The sequence below is a fragment of the Centruroides vittatus genome, unplaced genomic scaffold (assembly GCF_030686945.1).
Source record: "Centruroides vittatus isolate TY-2023 unplaced genomic scaffold, ASM3068694v2 contig_329, whole genome shotgun sequence".
NCBI lineage: Eukaryota > Metazoa > Arthropoda > Arachnida > Scorpiones > Buthidae > Centruroides > Centruroides vittatus.
Genome location: NW_027122113.1, coordinates 2,540,915 through 2,561,523, shown reverse-complemented (window position 1 = coordinate 2,561,523; position 20,609 = coordinate 2,540,915). Strand labels below are relative to the sequence as shown.

The following is a 20,609-nucleotide window of genomic DNA, read 5'->3' as shown; positions in this document are numbered from 1 at the left end:
CCTCAAAATTTCAGTGGCCGAAAAAGAAAACTGCACAGGGCAAAAGGAAGAGCTAGTTTCGGCACTGGTTTCGTTTTCTATAATATTCTTAGTATTTGTCAAAAGAATAAAATGGAAATCATATTTAAAGATTGGTTATTTTATCACATGATTGTCAAGTTTTTAACGGTGTCAAGGAGATATAACCAGGAGATGAGTGGGGCGTCCAGATTTCATAGTAGTCTATAGTTTCCTTAGATTCCCAGAGTGGAAACGTGAAAAATTTGGAGCAGGTTGACAAAAAGCTAAGGACAGACATTCTATTATGTATCTATCTACACGAGATGCTCGGAGTAATAAAATTGTAAACGCCACTGGGAGAACTTACTATTATGTTTCTCTGATCAGCTTATATATGTATATGTATAATATCGACGAACTGTCTATTTCAACAGCAATTCCGACAGAACAAGGTAATGGTTCTAAAGAACCATTTAGTCCAACTGTTCCAACGGAACCGTCTAGCCTAATAGTATCACACCCGGATCAGTTAAAACAGTTCCAGTTCCAGAAGCGAAACTGGATATCCTACCTCTGTATCCTGCTATCCTGCCCTAGGCCCTCTCTCGGTTTTTATTGAAATCCAGGATTGATATACAGTATTCTTAGTCTCTCATTTTTATTTATCCTTTTATCTCCACATATTTTTTTATTTCAATATGCTCAAATAACTTTCTTTTACATTCATTTTTTCCTTATGTAATATTCTCAAGACATCAAAAGTTGTCTCACATTCATTACTATTATATTGTCCACTAACTGCTGATGTACTCTGATTTTTTTACAATTGATCTAATATGCTTTGAAATACTTATTTTTACTACTCTGCCAGTTTCCCCCCCCACATATCAGCTCTTTACAACTACAATTAAAAAGTAGTATTCAATAAGCCCTGATATTTTACTTGAGAACTCAATAAATATTGAAAAATATTATTTTTAAACATTGGAACAAATTCTATCATAAATTCTCTTATTACTTTCTTTATTTTTTTAAAAATGTTACCTATGTATGAAAAAGATATATATTTTATCGGTGCTTGCATAACTTCCGTGGGTATTTTGCATTTTATTTATTCCAACTTAGCTAACATGAACCTGTCAAAACATCCTTCATTTCTTCCAATCGTTTTTCTCTGGACTGAGTTCTATTTAAAATCTTACGAACATATATTTTAAAATATTTCTTTTCATGTACGACTTTTTTCATATTTTCGAATTTTTGTTAACTCGGATAAAATCATTCAAGACAGAATCTCATTCGTGTTATCTCAATTCCCATTGCAGATTCGTTTTCCAATAATAGGCGAAACCAAAATAATCTGTATACTCCGTGCACGCTCTTAGTAGAAAACCCCAGCCTAACATTTTTTCGGTATGTTGACAATTTTAACACCAAACATTAAATAATTAAATTTATTAATAACTGAATTACAGAGAAGCATTAAATTTATGAAATTATTAGTATGTAACGTAATACCTGTTCCATTAATCAAAATTTCGTTGTAATCTTCTTTGGTAATTCTATAATCAGAAAATGTGTAAGAGTCTATAAGAAACTGCAAACTTCGAGTAGAGGCATGGTCATGTAAGTTTTGGCCAACGGGAAGATCCGCTACCAATGGAATCTATAAAGGATTTAAACATTTATAATAAATATTTTATAATGAACGGTTTTTAAGATTCTAAATATTTTTTGCCTATTTTTCAATGATCTAAAACGCTTCTGACTTAATTTTAATTTTAAAATATTCAACAAGAACATTCAACATCAACTCAAGCTTTCTATAAATAAAAATCTTTGTGTAAGTTAATATTGTTTAGCAATTTAAATTGCAAAATAAAAACAAAAACGACAAATTATGTTAGATCTTACATCAAATAGTAATACAGTCAATACAGAAATCAGTGAATTAAAAATTTTTCCTAATAATTATTAAATTATATTCGCTTCAACTCGATTTTACAAATTTAATTGTATTTATAACACATAATACGACTTGCCTGTAATTTTTGCAGCTCTTCTTTCGGACCAATCCCTGACAGCATTAAAAGCTTGGGAGAATTGAACGTTCCTGCACTTACAATCACTTCTTTCTTCGCCAATGCTGTTAATTGATGTCCTTTATGGTTGAACAAAACGCCGTACGCTTGATTATGCTCATTAATTAATATCTGCAACACAGGTCCTTTACTTATTTATTTGTTTAACAGTAAACTCTCCAAAGGGTCTGTTTTTAAGTTTACCTTGGTTACAAAAGCTGATGTAATCAAATGAAAGTTCCTCCTTCCAATAATTGGATCAATAAAAGCTCGTAGCGATGTCCATCGTCTTCCTTTATTAACTGTTCCTTGATTAGGCATGAACACTGAAAAATAATAATTTGTTGTTAACTTAGAGATAAATTGTCAATTTTATAGAATTCACAAAGTTTATTAGATGCTATACCAGTTTGACTTTTTCCATTATAATCTCCGAGAGGATAACCAATACTTTCGGCTGCTTCTATGTATGCTTTGACTGCAGGAGAAAGAAATTCTGGAGTCTGAACAATCAATTCTCCGCCAACTCCGTGATAACCTAAAGGTTTATATGAAATGAAGTATTAAATAGTTTATTATAAAATTTTCGTAATATTATTTTAAATAAATATTTAAATCATGTAATTTTTTACATTGCGAGCTTGATTTATCAATAGTAAAATCATGTTTAACACTTTAAGAAATTTAAAGATAACACTCACCATTACGTACGAACGATTCGTCTCGATTATCTTCCATTTTCAAGAAATAAGGAAATACATTTTTCCAGTCCCATCCGACTGCGCCGTGTAAAGCCCAATTGTCATAATCGTATTTATTTCCTCGAGCGTAAACACCTGTGGTTAACATTGCCGTTCCTCCTAACACTTTACCAGCCGTTGCTACAAATTGCTAAAAATATTTTAAATATGAACACACATTTACAGGCATATAAGTGTTTGAATTGCATTATCGTAACGATTTATGTAAGTGTTTGGAGTTAAGCACATTGGATTCTAATAAAATTATTTATTATTTTACCAGCATAAAAGTTTTGTTATTTAGTGGTGTTCATGTTACAGTAAAAACCCGTTTTTAGTGAAAACGGGTTTTTACTGTACAGCGTTTTAACTAGTTGAAACAGGGGCCGGATGGCCGAGCGGTCAAGGTTAGCAGCCTGCCGCCCTGGGGGACCCGGGATCGAATCTGGACGGGTAGAAAAATCCCCAGGAATTTTTTCGGGGGGTGGTCCGTCCGGATATGTCGGTTCCCGTCCCTCACCACCCGGCCGCCCCATTGAGGGCCTGGCCGAACCCACAATAAGCTTGCTGTAAAAGGCCCTCTTAGTGCCCACAGGGCGGAAAGAGTTACAAAAAAAAAGTAGTTGAAACTAGTTTTTACTCATGTCATTGTTATAACCCGTTTTGTCTAGTTAAAACTAGAATTTACTGCTGTACATGTTTTGATTTTAGATAAAACTAAAATCAAACATTAACTTTCTAACTTTTAACATTAGTTAAAACTAATTTTAGCTACATAAATATGTTTGGGGGAAATAAATAAAGTGATGATTGGAATTAAAACATTTGTATTATTTAATACGATATTTATTGAAAATACTAGTCACACATCTGTGTTATTAACATTAATTAACCCTTTGCCCCCGAAGGCATCGATCGATCGGTACCCTGGCTTTTAAGCAAAACTTCGAGGGTACCGCTTCATCGTTACTTTGGTAAATATCGATTTTTGTAAAATTTATTAACAACAGATATAATGTCGTTCGATATGAAGTGAATAAAGTATAATAATTCATTATATTAGTTGATAGCAGTATAAAATTTTGATTTCAAACAAATGTTTGATATAATGTGCGATAATTTCACAACGAATAAACATACATGCATAAGTGTTATATCGAATTGTACAAAACAATACTCTACGACTTTCTGGGTCAGTGCCAGCAAACAACTATGTAACTAGACAATGTTAATTTTCACAAAATGTTACAAATTATCAAGTTTATGTGTCAGTTCTGATATATATTATTTTTTTTCTTATAAATTTTTCTAATAAAATGCATTGAAAAATATCGTATTTAAAACTAAAGATATTAATAAATGTAAACGATTTTTTTCATATAGATATAATGATAATTTGATTTTTGGTGAACTTTTAAAATAATATCGCCTGACTGACCTATATTGCCTTAGGAGGGATCGCAAAATAAACGTAAACAAGAGTAGTCGGGGGGAAAAGGGTTAAAGCGATATGAAATTCATCCTACACTATAGGAATGTGTTAGCTGGGTTTTTACTAAACCATTTTGTTAAAACCCGTTTTGTTTTTTTTTTTTTTTTTTGTAACTCTTTCCGCCCTGTGGGCACAAAGAGGGCCTCTTATAGCAAGCCCATTATGGGTTCGGCCAGGCCCACAATGGGGCGGCCGGGTGGTGAGAGACGGGGACCGACATATCCGGACGGACCACCCCCCGAAAAATTCCTGGGGATTTTTTGACCCGTCCGGATTCGATCCCGGGTCCCCCAGGGCAGCAGGTTGCTAACCTTGACCGCTCCGCCATTCCGGCCGCTCTTAACCCGTTTTGTCTAGTTAAAACTAGTTTTAACTCAAATTCATTTTTGACTAGCAGTAAATTCTAGTTTTAACAATGACATCCAGTAAAAACTAGTTTCAACTAGTTAAAACGCGTTTTCACTAAAAACAGGTTTTTACTGTAACCTTAATATTAAGAAAATTCATATTAAAGATAAAAAGTTAAGCATCAATGGAGTTCTTTGGCACTAAAATTTAAAAAAATTTAAAAAGTGAAGTTAATCTATTTGGCTGGTGAACTGCTCATATATAAATTTGATTCTTCTATATAGAAGATATAAAAACTAAATAAAAAAAATATTTGAAGAAGAAGAACAACAATAAACGTTGTATTCAAAAGAAAAATATTTTCATTTCTTTTTTAGAAATTGAAAATTTAAACTTTATTCTGGATGAAGAAGTTTTTGAAGAAAAAATTTTGTAATCTAAAATCAGACTGTCAGTAGATTAATTTATAAAGAGATTTACGATTTACATTCTTCTGATTTGCTGTCTTATTTCCAGAGCGAATCTAATAATTATAAAGATAAACACAAGGAAATTATTTTGTTTTTCAGTTTAATTAATTCGAAATAATTGGCAGACAACCAGTATTTCGTTGGAAAGTTATTTGTATCTATATATAATTTAACTTCGACGTAGAAAAGTGCTATGTTAACTATAATATACAGTCAAACCTGTTTTTATGCGCTCTTTTTATGTGCGATTTTTATTTGTGCGATTTTTTTAATGCGAATTTTTAATTTGTGCGGTATAGTTGGCGACTAGTCTCGTGCGATTCGTCATGTCTTACGTTGACTTATTATAGCTAAATAAACTTATTATAGCATAAATGCACTTATTATAGTAATATTATTGCATGAATATGCGAAAAATGAAATAATTTACTTTTTAAGTCAACAAAACACCACCTGGACAAAAATATGTAAAACAGACGATAGACCAGACGATGCAGTCAAGTGCTGACATCTGTTGTCAATAAATTCTATTTCGTACGGTTTTGAGTTATTTTCTATGTGAGACTTTTTTTATGCGGTCCCTGTTGACCGCATAAAAAAATATTTTTTTAATTGTGTCGCGAAAACTATTATTTACAGCCATTCGTGAAGTTTCGTGAGATTTTTTTTATGCGTTTTTTTAATGCGGTCCCTATCCCCCGCATAAAAACAGGTTTGACTGTAAATCTACGAATCATAAAAGACTACGAAAATTTGATTCGTAAAAAACTGTAAATTACAATAATTGGTTAACGTTACCCTTGGCGCCAAGATGGCGGCTCGTCTCTGATTCCAGCAAGAAAACAGTGGGATGCACGTTCTAACCTAACCTAACCTATTCTAATAAATTACCATAATTATTAGCAACCAAATTATTAGAATAGGTTAGGTTAGGTTAGAACGTGTGTCCCCACTGTTTCCTTGCTGGAATCAGAGACGAGCCGCCATCTTGGCGCCAAGGGTAACATTAACCGAATAATTAAATATAACAATTACTGATATTTCGATCCGAACACATCTGTGAAATGACAAACAATTAATACAGTTCGATAATTACTATATAATTCTGTTTAATGACAACTTTCTGTGTGGTGTTTTGCTAGGAGTTACAGGAACAAGCTATTGGGGGTTTGAGTGGACGTCTCGATCTCCCTAATTTCGGCAAATTCGGCTGAATAGTCGAGAATGTCACCTCGAAAAAATAAAATGTATTTTTTTCAGAATTAACAAAAACACAGAAGTATAAAGAAGGGGGTCTGAGGAATAGGAAGAGTAGGGAAGGAGAGCCAGTCATCTTCGGTATCACTTAATATGAATTATCGGTATCGGCCATAGGTATCAGTTAGCAAAATCAACTTCCAAGAGCCCTCACTCACCTAAATGATATAATACGGCTCTGGTTACGCTATATTTTAAATGTTATTTTCTCCTTCAATTTCTATATATCGCTGTATTTTTTGTTAGTGGCACAACTAAAAAAACTGATTTTGTTAGTTTTTTTTTGCATAATTTTTATCACGTAAAATAGCATGTTTTGGATTCTTAACAAAGATAAGACGAATGTTATCGACTCGAATTGAACTTTTAATCATTTAAAATTTTAAATGTTTCCTTTCTAAAATTAACATGTCTTGTTTGTTTTATCTGATGCCATTATCAAAGCAAATCACTGTTATACAAAACCAGTCACAACAGAATTCATTTACATCGTTAATGTAAATATATCATGTCAGAAATCACGATAAAAAACATTTGAAAAATATTCAGTTTTTTTCTGAATTATCAAATTTGGCACACCTTAATTGCAATAGTTAATTTATGGATATTTTAAAGTTATTTATAAACATTATCACACGAAACGCAATTATGAGGTAATTGGGTCACCGAGTCTTTAGCATTTTTCTGGAATTCAAGAATAAATTTTTCGACTTGTATTTTTTTAATCAATTGTGATCTGGAGTCTTGCAAAATAACTTTTCTCATAAATTTTGGAATAAAAATAAAGTAGCAAGTAGATAGAATAATTCTACAAAACACAGTTAAAGAGACGATGAATGAACAATAACAAACTCATTCAAATTAAAATTCTAAGTTATCGTTGGAATAAATGGTTTAAAAACTTATAGGAATTCGATGTACTTTAAATTCTTTAAAATAATTCTTTAGATCTAGCAATAGAATTCTACTAAAAATAGAATAGAACAAGAAACGTATCTTGTTTTACATTTTACACCAAGATAAGATCCTTGAAGATACCTGCGAATGCTGAAGTGACAATTGACAGACGAAGTACAATATAACATATACAGTATCTGCAGATGAGTTCTGACAAAACAATATAAAGTATTATATTATTATATTATTGTATACAGTGAGGTGTCGAAAATCCGGATTCGGCAATTATGGTGTTATAACGTCGTTGTGTTCTTTCGGCCTACGTGGGAGGTTTTACTTGTCACTCATTCAGAATTCGTAATTTTTTAATTTTTAAAGTATAGTTAGTGCAGGTTTTGTTTAAATAATACTAATTCCGTAAATTATATTTTAAATCTTGATAAGTACGGTGTTCCTACATTTTGCGTGAAATACTGGCATGTACTTAGAACATCTACAATAGAATTACACTCATTTGGAGTTTTACTTTAGCTGAAATGCTAACTTCCACGTATATTTAAAAAATTAGACGGGAACCGACCTCAAGTATTCCGATCTTTCGACGTTTTTCTGTATTAAACAGAAGTTTTTTCTGTAATAAAATGAAATAAGTAATCGTTACTGATGAAAGACCCCTCTTATGCGTCGCTATGATCGATTGAATCGTCTTCTACAATCCTTAGATTAATTAAACGCTATTTATATTCCTTTTATAAAATAAAAATTGTATGAAATTGAAATTGTATAATAAATTTATATTAACTTAAAAAATCACCATTGCAACAATATAGTGCGTAGAAAATGAACAATGCAGCTTTGTCATGAATATCTGTCTACATTTGCACTGTTTTGTGACAGTGAGAAAACTCAGTGTTGATTTTCCAAAATTTTTCAGTTAAACAGACAAACAGAAAATTTTTAAACAGGCAAATATTGAAATTGTCGTATAAATGAAACTGATGTAATTATGTATAATAATTTACATAAAAATTAGTCGAATATTTTACGAATTACATTAAATCTTATTTTAATACATACAGTGTAATTTAAGATATAATTTAAATTGTTAAAATATGAATATTAATATCAATATCTTTTTGTTTTTTGAGATTTTTTCCAGCGATAATGATACAAATTTTGGAGCATTTCCAATTCTACATCTCGACAAATGAAATTTTAATATCAAATATATATTTATTATAATTTTTGAAACAAGCTCGTATATATCGAATTGTCTTAATGTTTCTACTTTTTACATTATTTTTTTATATTTTTATTATAAATTAAATACTATATAAATTCATATATCTTTGTGCATATACAAAATTTTACTTGTTAATAATTGTCTGAATAATTTACACAAAGTTATATATGCATGTTTCTTTCTGAAATGAAATTTATACCGAAGAATCATATGAGCTGCATTTTCTGTTATTTGTTTAATGTATTTCAACAAACGTTTAAAAAAGTAAAAATACACTAGGCTTATAATGAACTGTAATTTTAAATTAAATTAAAATAATTGTAAAACTTTGTAAAAATACAGTTGAAAATACTCCTACCCTGTTCTTCAGAGCCCAACCAACTTTTTCACTTGGTATCGAAGTAAAATTCCAATCGTATTTAGAATTAATCTCGTTCAAACCAAGTGAAATTATATCGTTTGCCAGGGCTGGTTCTTCTCCAGCTTCCAACAAAAGTACTTTATTCCAAAGATCTTTGGACAATCTATTAGCCAAAACCGATCCCGCAGCACCAGACCCGACTTGTAAAGTAAAAAACGAAAAATCTTAATAAATATATAACATAATTACTTAGTATATGATTCATTACTTTTAGATTTATACAGTAAATAATTTAGAAAATTATGCATTAATATTAATTTTTATAAAATAATATATGACACTTCAATGCAATATTAAAATTACTTACCTATGATATAATCGTATTCTTCAATACGAGTTGCTTCAACACAGAGAGAAAGCAAGAAAATTGTTAAAAATATATAAATCATTTTAGCGAAATTTTGAAAATATAGTATCAATTTTCTTAGTGTTTTATGAGCGGTTAGAAAAATAATTTACAAGCAATCACTGAAACGATGTGAACCTGTTCATCAGGTTTTGCTAATGATTAGTAAGTTTCTACATAAACTTACTCATTTATTTTAATTGTAGGTTGAGGTTAATAAACCTATTAAGTATTTCAAATTAAAGACATGTTATCTAGATAAAAATCTCGATAACGTGGCATTGATCTCAAATAACTAAACAAGTAAATATGATGGAGTCAGTTTCAATTTAATTATATGCAATTTTTGAGTGGTTGAATTAAAACAATTATTCAGTTAATTTAACTTTGTTAAATTTTAATATGAAATTAAACTTTAGATATAAAATCCTCGAAGTACAAATAAAAGTTAAAATTTGATAGTAAATAACGAAGTATAAATGGAAGGTAGAAAAGGCAGCTCGGCTTTTTTTCAATTATAGTTTCTGAAAGTTAGAAAAATGTCTTATTTTAATCGAAGGGCGAGTTATTTTTAATTTGTAAATTCCGATAACGAACAAAATTTTTATTATGTCTGACCTTACACACGATATGACACATCTCCTTTGACTTATAATCTGCAAAATATAGTATCAATTTGCAATGTTTACCAGTATTCCTGCCAAATTAAAATATTATTAGTCCATGGGACTAATTAGTGTGTATGGCCTATGACTATGGCCAAGTGCATAGAGAGTCACATTAGTCCACACACAGAGAGAGAGAGAGACAAAAAATAACAATGTTCTCTACATTAAAGTTTAAAATATTATGCATTCTATTATCTATTTCTCAGCTTTTAAACAAGTAATTTTTCTCTTGATAATTAAATTTCCAAAATAAACCGGGAAGTTAATTAACATTTCTTTATTAAAGTAAATGTAAATAACTTACTACAGAATAGAAATTAACCAAAAATTTTATTCTAATTTTAATTTGCATTTTGAGTGTTGATCTGTAAAAGTCTTCAATTACAATTTAAAATGTTCACATTATTTACTATGACCGTTCAGAATATAATAAAAATTTATTACTAGTAAACTGTACCGGTTCTAGAATGAATTTGCTTGTAGGCAATATTTCGATGCGCCAAAATATTGTCCAGGGTTTTAACATATACTGTATTGCAAAAAATTTAATATTTTGAACAAAATAGTAGTTACAAAACACAAAACGCTGTGCTTATGGATGCTTCATCGATACTTGTTCAAAGTTGTTATCAATGACGAAACACTAATGTGACATCGAACTTCGCTATTCACGAGTGTATTCTGGACTATCGGACTGTCCTTCCCACTTTGACGAATACAAACATGAATTACGTATCGCAAATAGTAATATTAAACCGTGACATGTGTCCATTAAGAGGAAAGAAAAATTATGACACTTTCGTTAGAAATTCAGTTTGGAGAGTCGAACTCCGATTCGAACATTTGGTTCTGACAAGCGCTACTCGCATGTTCACACCGCCTTAATCGAACTCACAATGGTATTATAAAGTGCCCTACACTCTTAATGCATGAGGATAAAAGGGTTAATTAATTAACGTAGTGCCAAAACTACTGGTGCTAGAAACTTAAAAATTTGAGGGCGTGTTCCTTTTGTAAAGTTTAGGCGTGCTAAGAAAAGATTTTCCATTTTACAACTAGTAGGCCTAATTCGAACACAAATCATTCATTGTTTTCATTCAGACACTTGGCAAATCTCATCATTAATTTTTATTTCGTTGAATATTTTGTTAACGAAATAAAAATTAATGATGAGATTTGCCAAGTGTCTGAATGAAAACAATGAATGATTTGTGTTCGAATTACTAAACAATTACTGGCACGGTTTCACGTACACCAGAATTTTACAATTACGTGACTCATAGAGTGGTGATAACGGAGAAAAGACTGATACGACGTCGGTATAAGTCACAGTTATGATTTCACAGATTCGAGACAGCTTGGTAGCCTGAACGGCCCCAGGCTTTCGCCCGTGCATGCTAAGTGACTTTCATTACAAGCATTTAGCTTTCCGAAGTCTATGAGAACAATTATTTGGCATTGACGACCACGAATTTCGCGCCAATAAGCTGCCTCAACTTGTTCAATTATGTTATCAACTCAATTTCATATTTATTTTCACGTTTTCACTTCTCGGCCCTTTTTCCGTTATTTACACATAGGTCATTTCATTGTTATCCACATTTGATATCATCACTTATCACATACTGCCATGACGCTCATGTCTGTCTGCTACAACTGTCAAGAATTAACGAGATTGGTGAAGCATAGTGACAGCGGGCCAATAGAGAGCATGGTACGCGATCCTTGCCATAATGAGGTTTGTGGATTCCAATTTTCGTACGTGTTAATCAAGCCGAATAGATTGGCCGAATATTCGGCTATTTGGTCACGCTCCTGGCCGAATATTTGGTATTCGGCCTGAGGCCGAATATACTATTCGTTGCAACATTAGTTTCAGTCAATAAATTTGACGCTGATGTTGAAATTAAAATTAATGAAAGCCTTTTAGGCTTCTTACAAGTCGAAAGATCGACAGGAAAACAAATGTCTGCTATTATAATTGGAGAACTGAATGACTTGGGTTTAAATTTGCAGGATATCAGAGGACAGGGATACGACAACGGGTCCAATATGAGGGGCGATAAAGCAGGAGTGCAATCTAGAATTAAACAATATAATTGGCGAGCATTCTATGTTCCGTGTAGTAGCCACTCTCTCAATCTTGTTCTTAATGATATGGCAAAAAGCATCCTTGGAAGCCGCTAATTTCTTCAACACTGTCCAAAAAATATATTTATTTTTTCGTCATCTACTTCTCGATGGTCAATACTTTTAAAACATGTCCAAGGTTTAACTTCGAAACCATTGAGTGACACTAGATGGGAGAGTAGGAGCCTTTGAGATTTCATTTGGGAGATGTATACGATGCCTTGCTAAGCATTTACGAAAACCAAGAAATTGATAATTTAATAAGAGACGAGGCCTCGGGTTTATTAAATTGTATTAAACAATTTAAGTTTTTCTGTTCATTAGTTATTTGGCATACAATACTAAATTCCATTAATCCATTAATAAACTGCAAGACGATTTCTCCCAAACTGGGGTCCGCAAATCATCTAGTAAATATTTAGCAATATGCATGCACTTTCATAAAAATACATTAATAGGGGTATAGGCCGTCAATTGGAAGTTTACGCTGAGAGTCACTGTACAAATTCACTTCAGACTCATTAATTAATTACATAAGTCAAAATTATAAAGGAAAATGACAGTTTCAAAATAGAAAGTTGTAGCGAACGTAATACGACAGTTCCAAATAGAATATGACTATTTTATACTTTTGTTATTGTGTTAATTATTATCTGAGAACGTTGTAATGTGCATTAGAACGTGGAAAGCTGTCTAAGCTTGCCCATTAAAATTACTCAATGTGTCCATCACACGGCACACATCCAACCGATACTCAATGTCTTCCTAAGCTGGCTATAGCATACCCATTGTCACTTTTTCTACAGAAGCCAAAATACTTCAGCTGCTGTAGTGTACTCATGTTGTACAATAATGAGTGATTCCGACTTTGCGAGCTGCTGAACACAAAACGCCTTTACGTTTACGTCGCTTCCCAAGGGTAGTAGTAACAACACATTTGAATATAGATGGCAAATGAAACTAGGACGGTTACTCGATCGATTAGTATAAATTGCCCACTTCTCAGATAATAATTAACATAATTACAGTAATTTAAAAATTAAGCATTTACAAAAATTAAGCATCTTGTATTATATCCTGCAACATCCATGTATGAGAAATTTTAAATTATGATATAAGTATTAGATAATACGAATTATACGATACGATATGGAAATGTGGCATCATTTTTATTGATATATTGAAATTTATTATTTTTACTTGCTTTGTTTCAGATATTCATTACAAAAACGTTAAAGTTTATCTTTTTAATTGTGGAGTTAAATTATTTTTGATATTGGTGAAGTATTATATCTGCAGCTTTGTCGGCGATCATCATAGTAACTGTCATTGTGTAACCTCCTGTGAGTATTGGAATGATAGATGTGTCCACCACTCTTAACCCGTGAACTCCTTTTACTCTGTAAAATTACAGAAAATAAACTATTAACATATCACAAAATATTATTATTAATATTTAATATAATTTTCTTTTTTTGAAATTTAATAAAATAATCTAAAACTGAATATAAAACAACGGCGCCTATATTGGATCTGCACGTAACTTGAACCGCTGTAACTGCGGAAAACATCGAACTGCATGTGAAATTTCTCACTTTCAATACAAAGTTTGTGCATCAGAGAGTACGTAAAAGCAAAATGGCGGTAATAGAGTAGAAGGTGCGGCGCTTTATACAATTCTAGGCTGCGAGGGAAAAAGAGTACAAGTCAAAAAATGATATTTTTCAGGAGACACCTTTTATTGATTTTCTTGAAACAAACAATTGGAAGAACTTTTTCCACGTTGTTAATAACATTGCTTTAGACTCATATAATTATCTGGAAGAGCTTTATATTCAAAGTAAAGTATTTAAGGATTTATGTGACTTAATCTATTTCTCCTGTACTAAGAACTAGACTTATGCTATTGTGACCGCTGAATACAATAACATATACATGATTTTAAGTGATGAAAATAAAAAGAACAAAAGAAAATAATAATGTCTTAACTTAGAACAGGGCTTCTTAAACTTTTTTTATTCACGACCCCATTTATGATTGTGATTTTTTTCGCGACCTAAAAGATATAAAATAAAGATATATAAATATTTTGTGATGATTTATTAATTAGGTAACAATATATATACATATAAAAAAATATAGTTTTAGAATTTGTTTAAAAACATACAAAAATATAAAATTAAAAATTGCACAAAAAGTTGTAAAATTGTATTTATTATAGTTACAAAAATTATACACCCTATTTTTCATCAAAATTGCATTTTTTGCAATAACATAAATAAAAGAGAATATTGGGCAAAATATGTCGCTGGTATATATTCGAGCCCGGGCATTTTGGCCATCTTAGTTTTGGCATTTTCACCACCCCCACTTGGAAGATGTTTCTAGGAAGTTAAAAACAAAGAGAACAAGAACAAAGAAGGAAAGGAAAATATACATATATATCGAAGATATATACAAATTTGCAAAAACAATAATTGTGTACTACCACAGTTCACTCTTGTGTTACAATGGAACAGAGACAACTGAATACACTGAAAAGCGACAACACTACAATCAGTGTTGCTGAATCGTTGTCTCGCTGCACCAGAAGTGACACAAAGCGCAATTCACGAAACTTATGACACAAAGCGCGCCATTTTCAAACTCTCGCAAATTATTTTCAATATTTTGCATTAAAATCTCGCGACCCCACGATTTCGCTAAACGACCCCAAATGGGGTTGCGACCCATAGTTTAAGAAGCCCTGACTTAGAACAAAATCTCCACAGAATCTACAGCTAAATGATAGCAGCACCAATTCAGTCACCGTGGAATTCTTCTGTCAGGGCAGTTGTCCTTATCTTCATTTGTTTTGAGATCTTTGTAAAAATTATGGAATGTAGGTGGAACAAGTGGGAGGAGATCTAAAAGGTCTTTCTTTTTTTCTTTTGAAATTGTTAGTGTGTCACGATAGCATTTTCCAGGCTGCAGTCGAGCACCTATCTTCCCTCTAGGAATGAAGCTTATTGATTGAAACGGCTCATCCTCATTGAGACTCTTTTTGAAAAACACTGTACCATACTCTTTTATAAAACGAAACTATTTAACATCCTGCCATTAAAACTGATTTCCCTGTGTATCTTTCTTTCAAAGTTGTAAGGTGTCTTTAAGAACACCAGCAAAATCCAAGAAGTCAGTATGTGTCAGTTCTACAACTCCAAATTTCCTTTTCTTGCCAACTGAGCGTACCAGTTGATACCAGTCATGCGGATGAGCCACTGGTACTTGCAGCTTCTTCTTTTGTTTTTCGATCAGGCCATGGTCAACGTCACATTCTAAGTGACTCTGGCCACTAACCATGAATTTATGATCAACTATATTTATATTTGGATTTTCCTGCATGGCTAACAAGAACATTGCAACCACGTGAGAGTTTTTATTCTGCCCTCCGCAGGTGTCTGAGTATAGTGTCACTTGTTTTACTTCTGAAGAAATTGACATCAGTTCCTTGAAAACACACGTTGCAATCTGATTCTCACCACGAGCACCCTCTGCTTTATGCCACATGTAGCAAGTTACGCTACCCATACTGGTTTCATGCATGGTCAAATTGTATGTCCACAGTGGCCATTTATGAAAAGCAACTGAAGTATTCAAAAACGGAGTTGGCAGACACTGCTGTAAGTCGAAAGTGTAACATAGCATCGAACTATCTGAGCTGGAACGTTTCTTGTCTTTGTCCTTTTGAAGGTATGCATTGTCTGTCAGTGTGATGAGCAGCTAAATCGGCGTCAATTTCTTCCATAGAACCGTCTTTTACTGATGCAAATTTCTTTCTAGCATGTAGAACATTACATTTGTAACACGTATCCACTTTAGGCTCTTTAAATGTAAGGTTCATCTTATGGAACTCTCTCTCTCGTATGTTCCTCTGGAAACTGGTCTATCCTTTCCATCACAGTAGAGCTTGTACATAGTTTGCAAATTCAGATATGATGGTAGATAAACTCTATTACTTTCTCTACGTGTGTAGTGCGATTTATAACGAGGAAATGATAAAATGTGATCTCAGTTCTTTTAGTTTCTCAGGAGGGTGTTTGTTACCAGGTGGTGTTTTTCCCCTGTTGTCGTCATTTAATGTTCCAGACACATTAGCCTGTCGATTGGTAAGTGCAAGTGTAATGAACATCTGGGACTCATCAAAGGTATTCACGAAACATCCTCTGCATACACGAAATCATTCTCCTTTTACTCAGAAATGATACAAATGAGTAACCATACGGCATTTTGCTTTGTCGGGATCCTGGGTCCTTTTCCGTGATGTTGCAGGTGCTTTCAAGTCAATGAGGCTGATCACATAGCTTACTCTTTTGTCTCGATCTCCAAGAGCCCAATATTCATTAAATATTTCTGTGCCAACCGTGTTCTGTTACTATTATTCTGTTTTATTTAAGTGATCGAACCACCAATTAAATGATACTCACATCACTATACTATACACTAATAATACTAAGATTTAAACTGTTTTCTTATTCTAACCCAGTGATTCTCAACCACTGCTTTAAAGTGTACCGCCACTGCAAATACCCACAGATAAGCGATGTCAGACAAGTAGTTCAATCGGTTCTACTTTCTTGGAAATTGTAACCGGTGTTACCGGTAACTGCCGGTACTTAACAAGGCGTTTAGAGAATGTTACCTAAATAACCAACTGCGTTTAAAAGTAAGTTATGACGTTACCGGTTGTCCTGCGGTACTTACCGAAGTAACCGTGTGTACCGCCAAATTTTTAAATTATTAAAAGTGTACCGTGACAAAAAAAGGGTTAAGAGTCACTGCTCTAACCAAATGTTTACAACTTCAAATAGTAAAAGGTCAAAGAGTATAACATGGCTTTTACTATGTTGTACTTTGGCACTAATAGTATAAATTCACTTGTACTTTTTTCCCCAGATAGATATCAACAAGTTTACTTGTACTATTAGGACCAAATGACATACAGTATATTGTATTTAATTCTGACTTAAACTACTTAGATCAAAAGATCGAAATCCCTTCCAGGACTCCGGCCGTGGACTTATCTAATTTTGATCATTTTCAGACATACTCTTTTCCCCTGGCAGCCTAGAATTACGATCAACTTGAGTCTGCGATTTAAGTTTTAGATGTTTGTGCTAGCGGCTTATGATTACAGATATATTGCTGTTGTAATTATAACTGTGCAAATAATCATTGTTCTTTTATAAACTAAGATAATAGACATACATACAAGAAAGACATAGGCCGTACACGAGATATTTAGCCGGCAGAAATGAGGGGAAGAAGGAGGGAGAGGAAATAGACAATAGAGAAAGAACGGTTTACATATGGCTACAGTACCCTCTATGTTTGATGTTGGCATGCAGTTTTTAGGCTGTAAGGCCGTAGTCTCCCGAAGGGTCTAAAAAAAAACCTGAGTGTAGTGAACACCAATAATTGAGTGCTGCCACGAATAGCTAAGTATAGAAGTTAGTGCCAAATGCCTGTTAGAAGGAAAACTTATATCTACTTAATACTAATAAAACTAAACGCGATCGCGAATCTTAATACTACTTAACAGCTAGACAGACAGCGCAAAAAGCAAACGAACACAATGACAAACTAGACAAGACGAACGGACCAACAGAGACAAACGAGCAAGACCATAATTGTAACTGTGAATATAAGGAAATAAAATTAATAATAATTTAGAAAAAAATTCACTAATCATAGAATAGGATCATTTATGGAGGGCGTAATGGGTAGAAAAGTACTTAAAGCAGAAGTAACAGTAGAAAAAATGATAAAAAAGCGAAATAATAAGGAAAACGCCGAACCAAAAAATAACGAACCAAGCTCAGTGCGTACAGAGACAATTTTAACATTTTAAGTAGTTTAAGTTTATTTTAAAAAGTTTTATCATTTGTAGAGAATCCAGCTTGCATTCAAGAATTCCCTCCAGCCGGTTGGTCGTACCGAATTGAAGTAGTCAAATATCTTAACAAAACAAAAACACTTTAATCACACTTGATCGTATATGGTAGAAACTCGATTCTACGCAGTAACGAGACTCTTTTTATCCTTCCTTGCCCATTTTCAAACTTCACGTCTTCTCTTCACTAACTCTACCGTCCTCCCCCCTCTATTCTGACTTTCCTACTCCCAATCTCTCTCTCGTTTTTTCAGCTTTTATTTCTCCTCTTTTTTACGACTCTTTGTCTACCCTTGTTTAGCTACCTCCCTTTTACAACCGTTTGTCTACCCTTGTTTATTACTTTTTCGACTGTCTGTAAAGGGATTGGATGTGGGCCAACAAGACCGCAGTTGGAGACAGAGTAGGTCCAATATATCACTACATCATTTAATACTGGTACAAGCGAAAGAACGGTATGTTACACTCTGTCTTTTGGATATTTATGTCGGTATTCATGTTGTTTTATTATTGAACAATAAAGTAAATGTAATTTTATCTTAAATAGTACCTTCGGGTATAAAATCATAGTTTTTAAAAAGTTCTTATATAATTATTATAGAACGTAAACCTGCTGAAGAGGAGTCTTCACGTCCGAAACATACAGGTGAAAATAAGAATATTTTGTTTTGACCATTGACTAAGATTTCCTCTCTTAACTAATCAGATACTTCACTAGTATAATAAATTCTATTAACAAACAACGTCCAAATGGACACAGTATGCACAAAGATGTAAAAAGTAACGACAAAGAGGTAAAAAAAGTTAAAAATAAATATGACTTAACAAAGATAAAAAAAAACTTTGTATTCTCTTTTTCCTTTTCGCCGTTTTCACCATCCGTAGCCCTTTAGCACTTTACAAACTTTCAGAGACGACCTTTCCTTTGAGCCTACTGCCTCCGCAAGTCATATTTATTTTTAATTTTGTTAAATGTAAATAACTCCAGCCACGTAAATTGTATTAATTTTTACTGTAAAAAAAGTCTTTAAATAAATTGATTTGGCTTGGAGATATCTGATGTAAATGAAAAGTTTTATAATTGTAAAATACACTTACTTCAAAGATGCATCCACAACTGTGGTGGGATCATTGGGATCGCCCATTTTACAGGTCCCAGAGAAGTGATGGATAGAGAAAGGAAACGCCAAAGCCATGCAAGTAAGGTGTTCATCACTAAATCGTTCATATTTTTCACATCCTGGCATAACATAGGGCAGAGGTCGAACTCCTAATTTTCTCATCGGTTTTGTAGAGGCCAAAGTTAAACAATACTTCATACCTATTATCAGAAACACATTAGTTTACTTAAGTTATGGTCTTTTTAAAACACATTAATTTGTTATTACAATATATAAAGAATTGCCTACCTTCGACTAAAATTTTCACGTCATCAGGATGAGAAAGAATATTTAAGTCGATTACTGGATCCACGTAAGGATTACTGGAGTTTAATGTTACACTTCCCCGACTTTGTGGATGAATAAGAGTTGGAAAACACGTAATGGTATCATGATCCTTGTACTGATCAAACATATTTTGTAACTAAAAATATCAGTTATTAGCTCAAAAGGTTACATATTAAATAAATGTTTAGAGAAAAATTAAAATTACTTCATCATTTGCATTTGAATAGGTATTTTCAATTCTATTAGTGAGCCACATTATATGCATGTCGGGCCAATCAAAATATTTGTTGTACTTGGTGTTAACGAATCCAGCTACTTCTATTTCTTCAAGTGTCGTTAATGGTCCTGCAGAAAATAGATTACTCACATTATCAATACAATATAAGAAAAATTATTACCGTATTTTATTTGATAAATCAGAGTTTGCTCATACATCAACCTGTGAAAACATTCATTTCTTTGCAGAGAGTTCTATTTAAAATCTTAAAACATATCCAATATATGTTTTAAAATATTTTTTTTCATATTTTCGAATTTTTGTTAACTTAGATAAAATCATTTAAGAGAGAATCTTATTCGTGTTATCTCAATTCCTATTGCAGATTCGATTTTCCAATAATAAGCGAACTGAAATAATCTGTACACTCCATTTATAATAGTCCTTAAGGGAAATCTAACCTAACATTCTTTTGGTATGTTGACAATTTTGACGCCAAACATTAAATAATCAAATTTATTAATGCTTCTTTGAATAAATTGAATGCTTCTTTATAATACAGAAGCATTCAATTTATGAAATTATAATAGAAAACAATACCTGTTCCGTTAACCAAAATTTCGTTGTAATCTTCTTTGGTAATTCTATGATCAGCGAATGTGTAAGAGTCTATAAGAAACTGTAAACTAAGAGTTGTGGCATGGTCGTGTAAGTTTTGGCCAACGGGGAGATCCGCTACCAATGGAATCTATAAAGATTTAAACATTTATATAAATATTTTAAATTTTATAATGAATGAGTTTTAAGATTTTAAACATTTTTTGCCTATTTATTCAATGATATAAAACACTTTCGACTTAATTTTAGTTTAAAAATATTCAACAAGTACATTGAACATTAACTCAAGTTTTCCATAAAT

The 20,609-nt window shown here is 32.4% G+C and overlaps 3 protein-coding genes across 3 annotated transcripts in view; 1 reads left to right on the top strand and 2 right to left on the bottom strand.

The window, feature by feature from the left end:
- LOC136973776 (ubiquitin-conjugating enzyme E2 T-like) overlaps positions 1–20,609 on the top strand; it is a 290,402-nt gene that overhangs the window by 104,780 nt on the left and 165,013 nt on the right. The gene's annotated exons all lie outside the window — the stretch shown is intronic.
- Positions 1–20,609, bottom strand: part of LOC136973883 (glucose dehydrogenase [FAD, quinone]-like) — a 35,748-nt gene that overhangs the window by 4,378 nt on the left and 10,761 nt on the right. The window contains exons 7-13 of the mRNA XM_067268661.1: positions 20,291–20,438; positions 8,887–9,113; positions 2,783–2,972; positions 2,488–2,619; positions 2,286–2,407; positions 2,043–2,213; positions 1,519–1,666 (exon numbers count right to left, since the gene is read on the bottom strand). Of these exons, the coding sequence (XP_067124762.1) occupies positions 1,519–1,666; positions 2,043–2,213; positions 2,286–2,407; positions 2,488–2,619; positions 2,783–2,972; positions 8,887–9,113; positions 20,291–20,438 (1,138 nt within the window). The remainder of the gene's footprint in view (positions 1–1,518; positions 1,667–2,042; positions 2,214–2,285; positions 2,408–2,487; positions 2,620–2,782; positions 2,973–8,886; positions 9,114–20,290; positions 20,439–20,609) is intronic.
- Positions 13,353–19,791, bottom strand: LOC136973770 (glucose dehydrogenase [FAD, quinone]-like). Its single transcript, XM_067268526.1, has 4 exons — positions 19,679–19,791; positions 19,435–19,609; positions 19,124–19,346; positions 13,353–13,493 (listed from the first exon to the last, which is right to left on the bottom strand). The coding sequence occupies exons 1-4, from the start codon at positions 19,736–19,738 to the stop codon at positions 13,358–13,360; spliced, it is 594 nt and encodes a 197-aa protein (XP_067124627.1). The 5' UTR covers positions 19,739–19,791; the 3' UTR covers positions 13,353–13,357.

Bases quoted from the DNA above. Each gene is read 5' to 3' on its own strand.
- LOC136973770 (XM_067268526.1), bottom strand. From the start codon at position 19,738: ATGCATATAATGTGGCTCACTAATAGAATTGAAAATACCTATTCAAAT. The intron at 19,610-19,678 runs GTAATTTTAATT...TGATATTTTTAG, and splicing joins ATTCAAATGCAAATGATGAA to TTACAAAATATGTTTGATCA. The intron at 19,347-19,434 runs GTAGGCAATTCT...TTCTGATAATAG, and splicing joins CGTGAAAATTTTAGTCGAAG to GTATGAAGTATTGTTTAACT.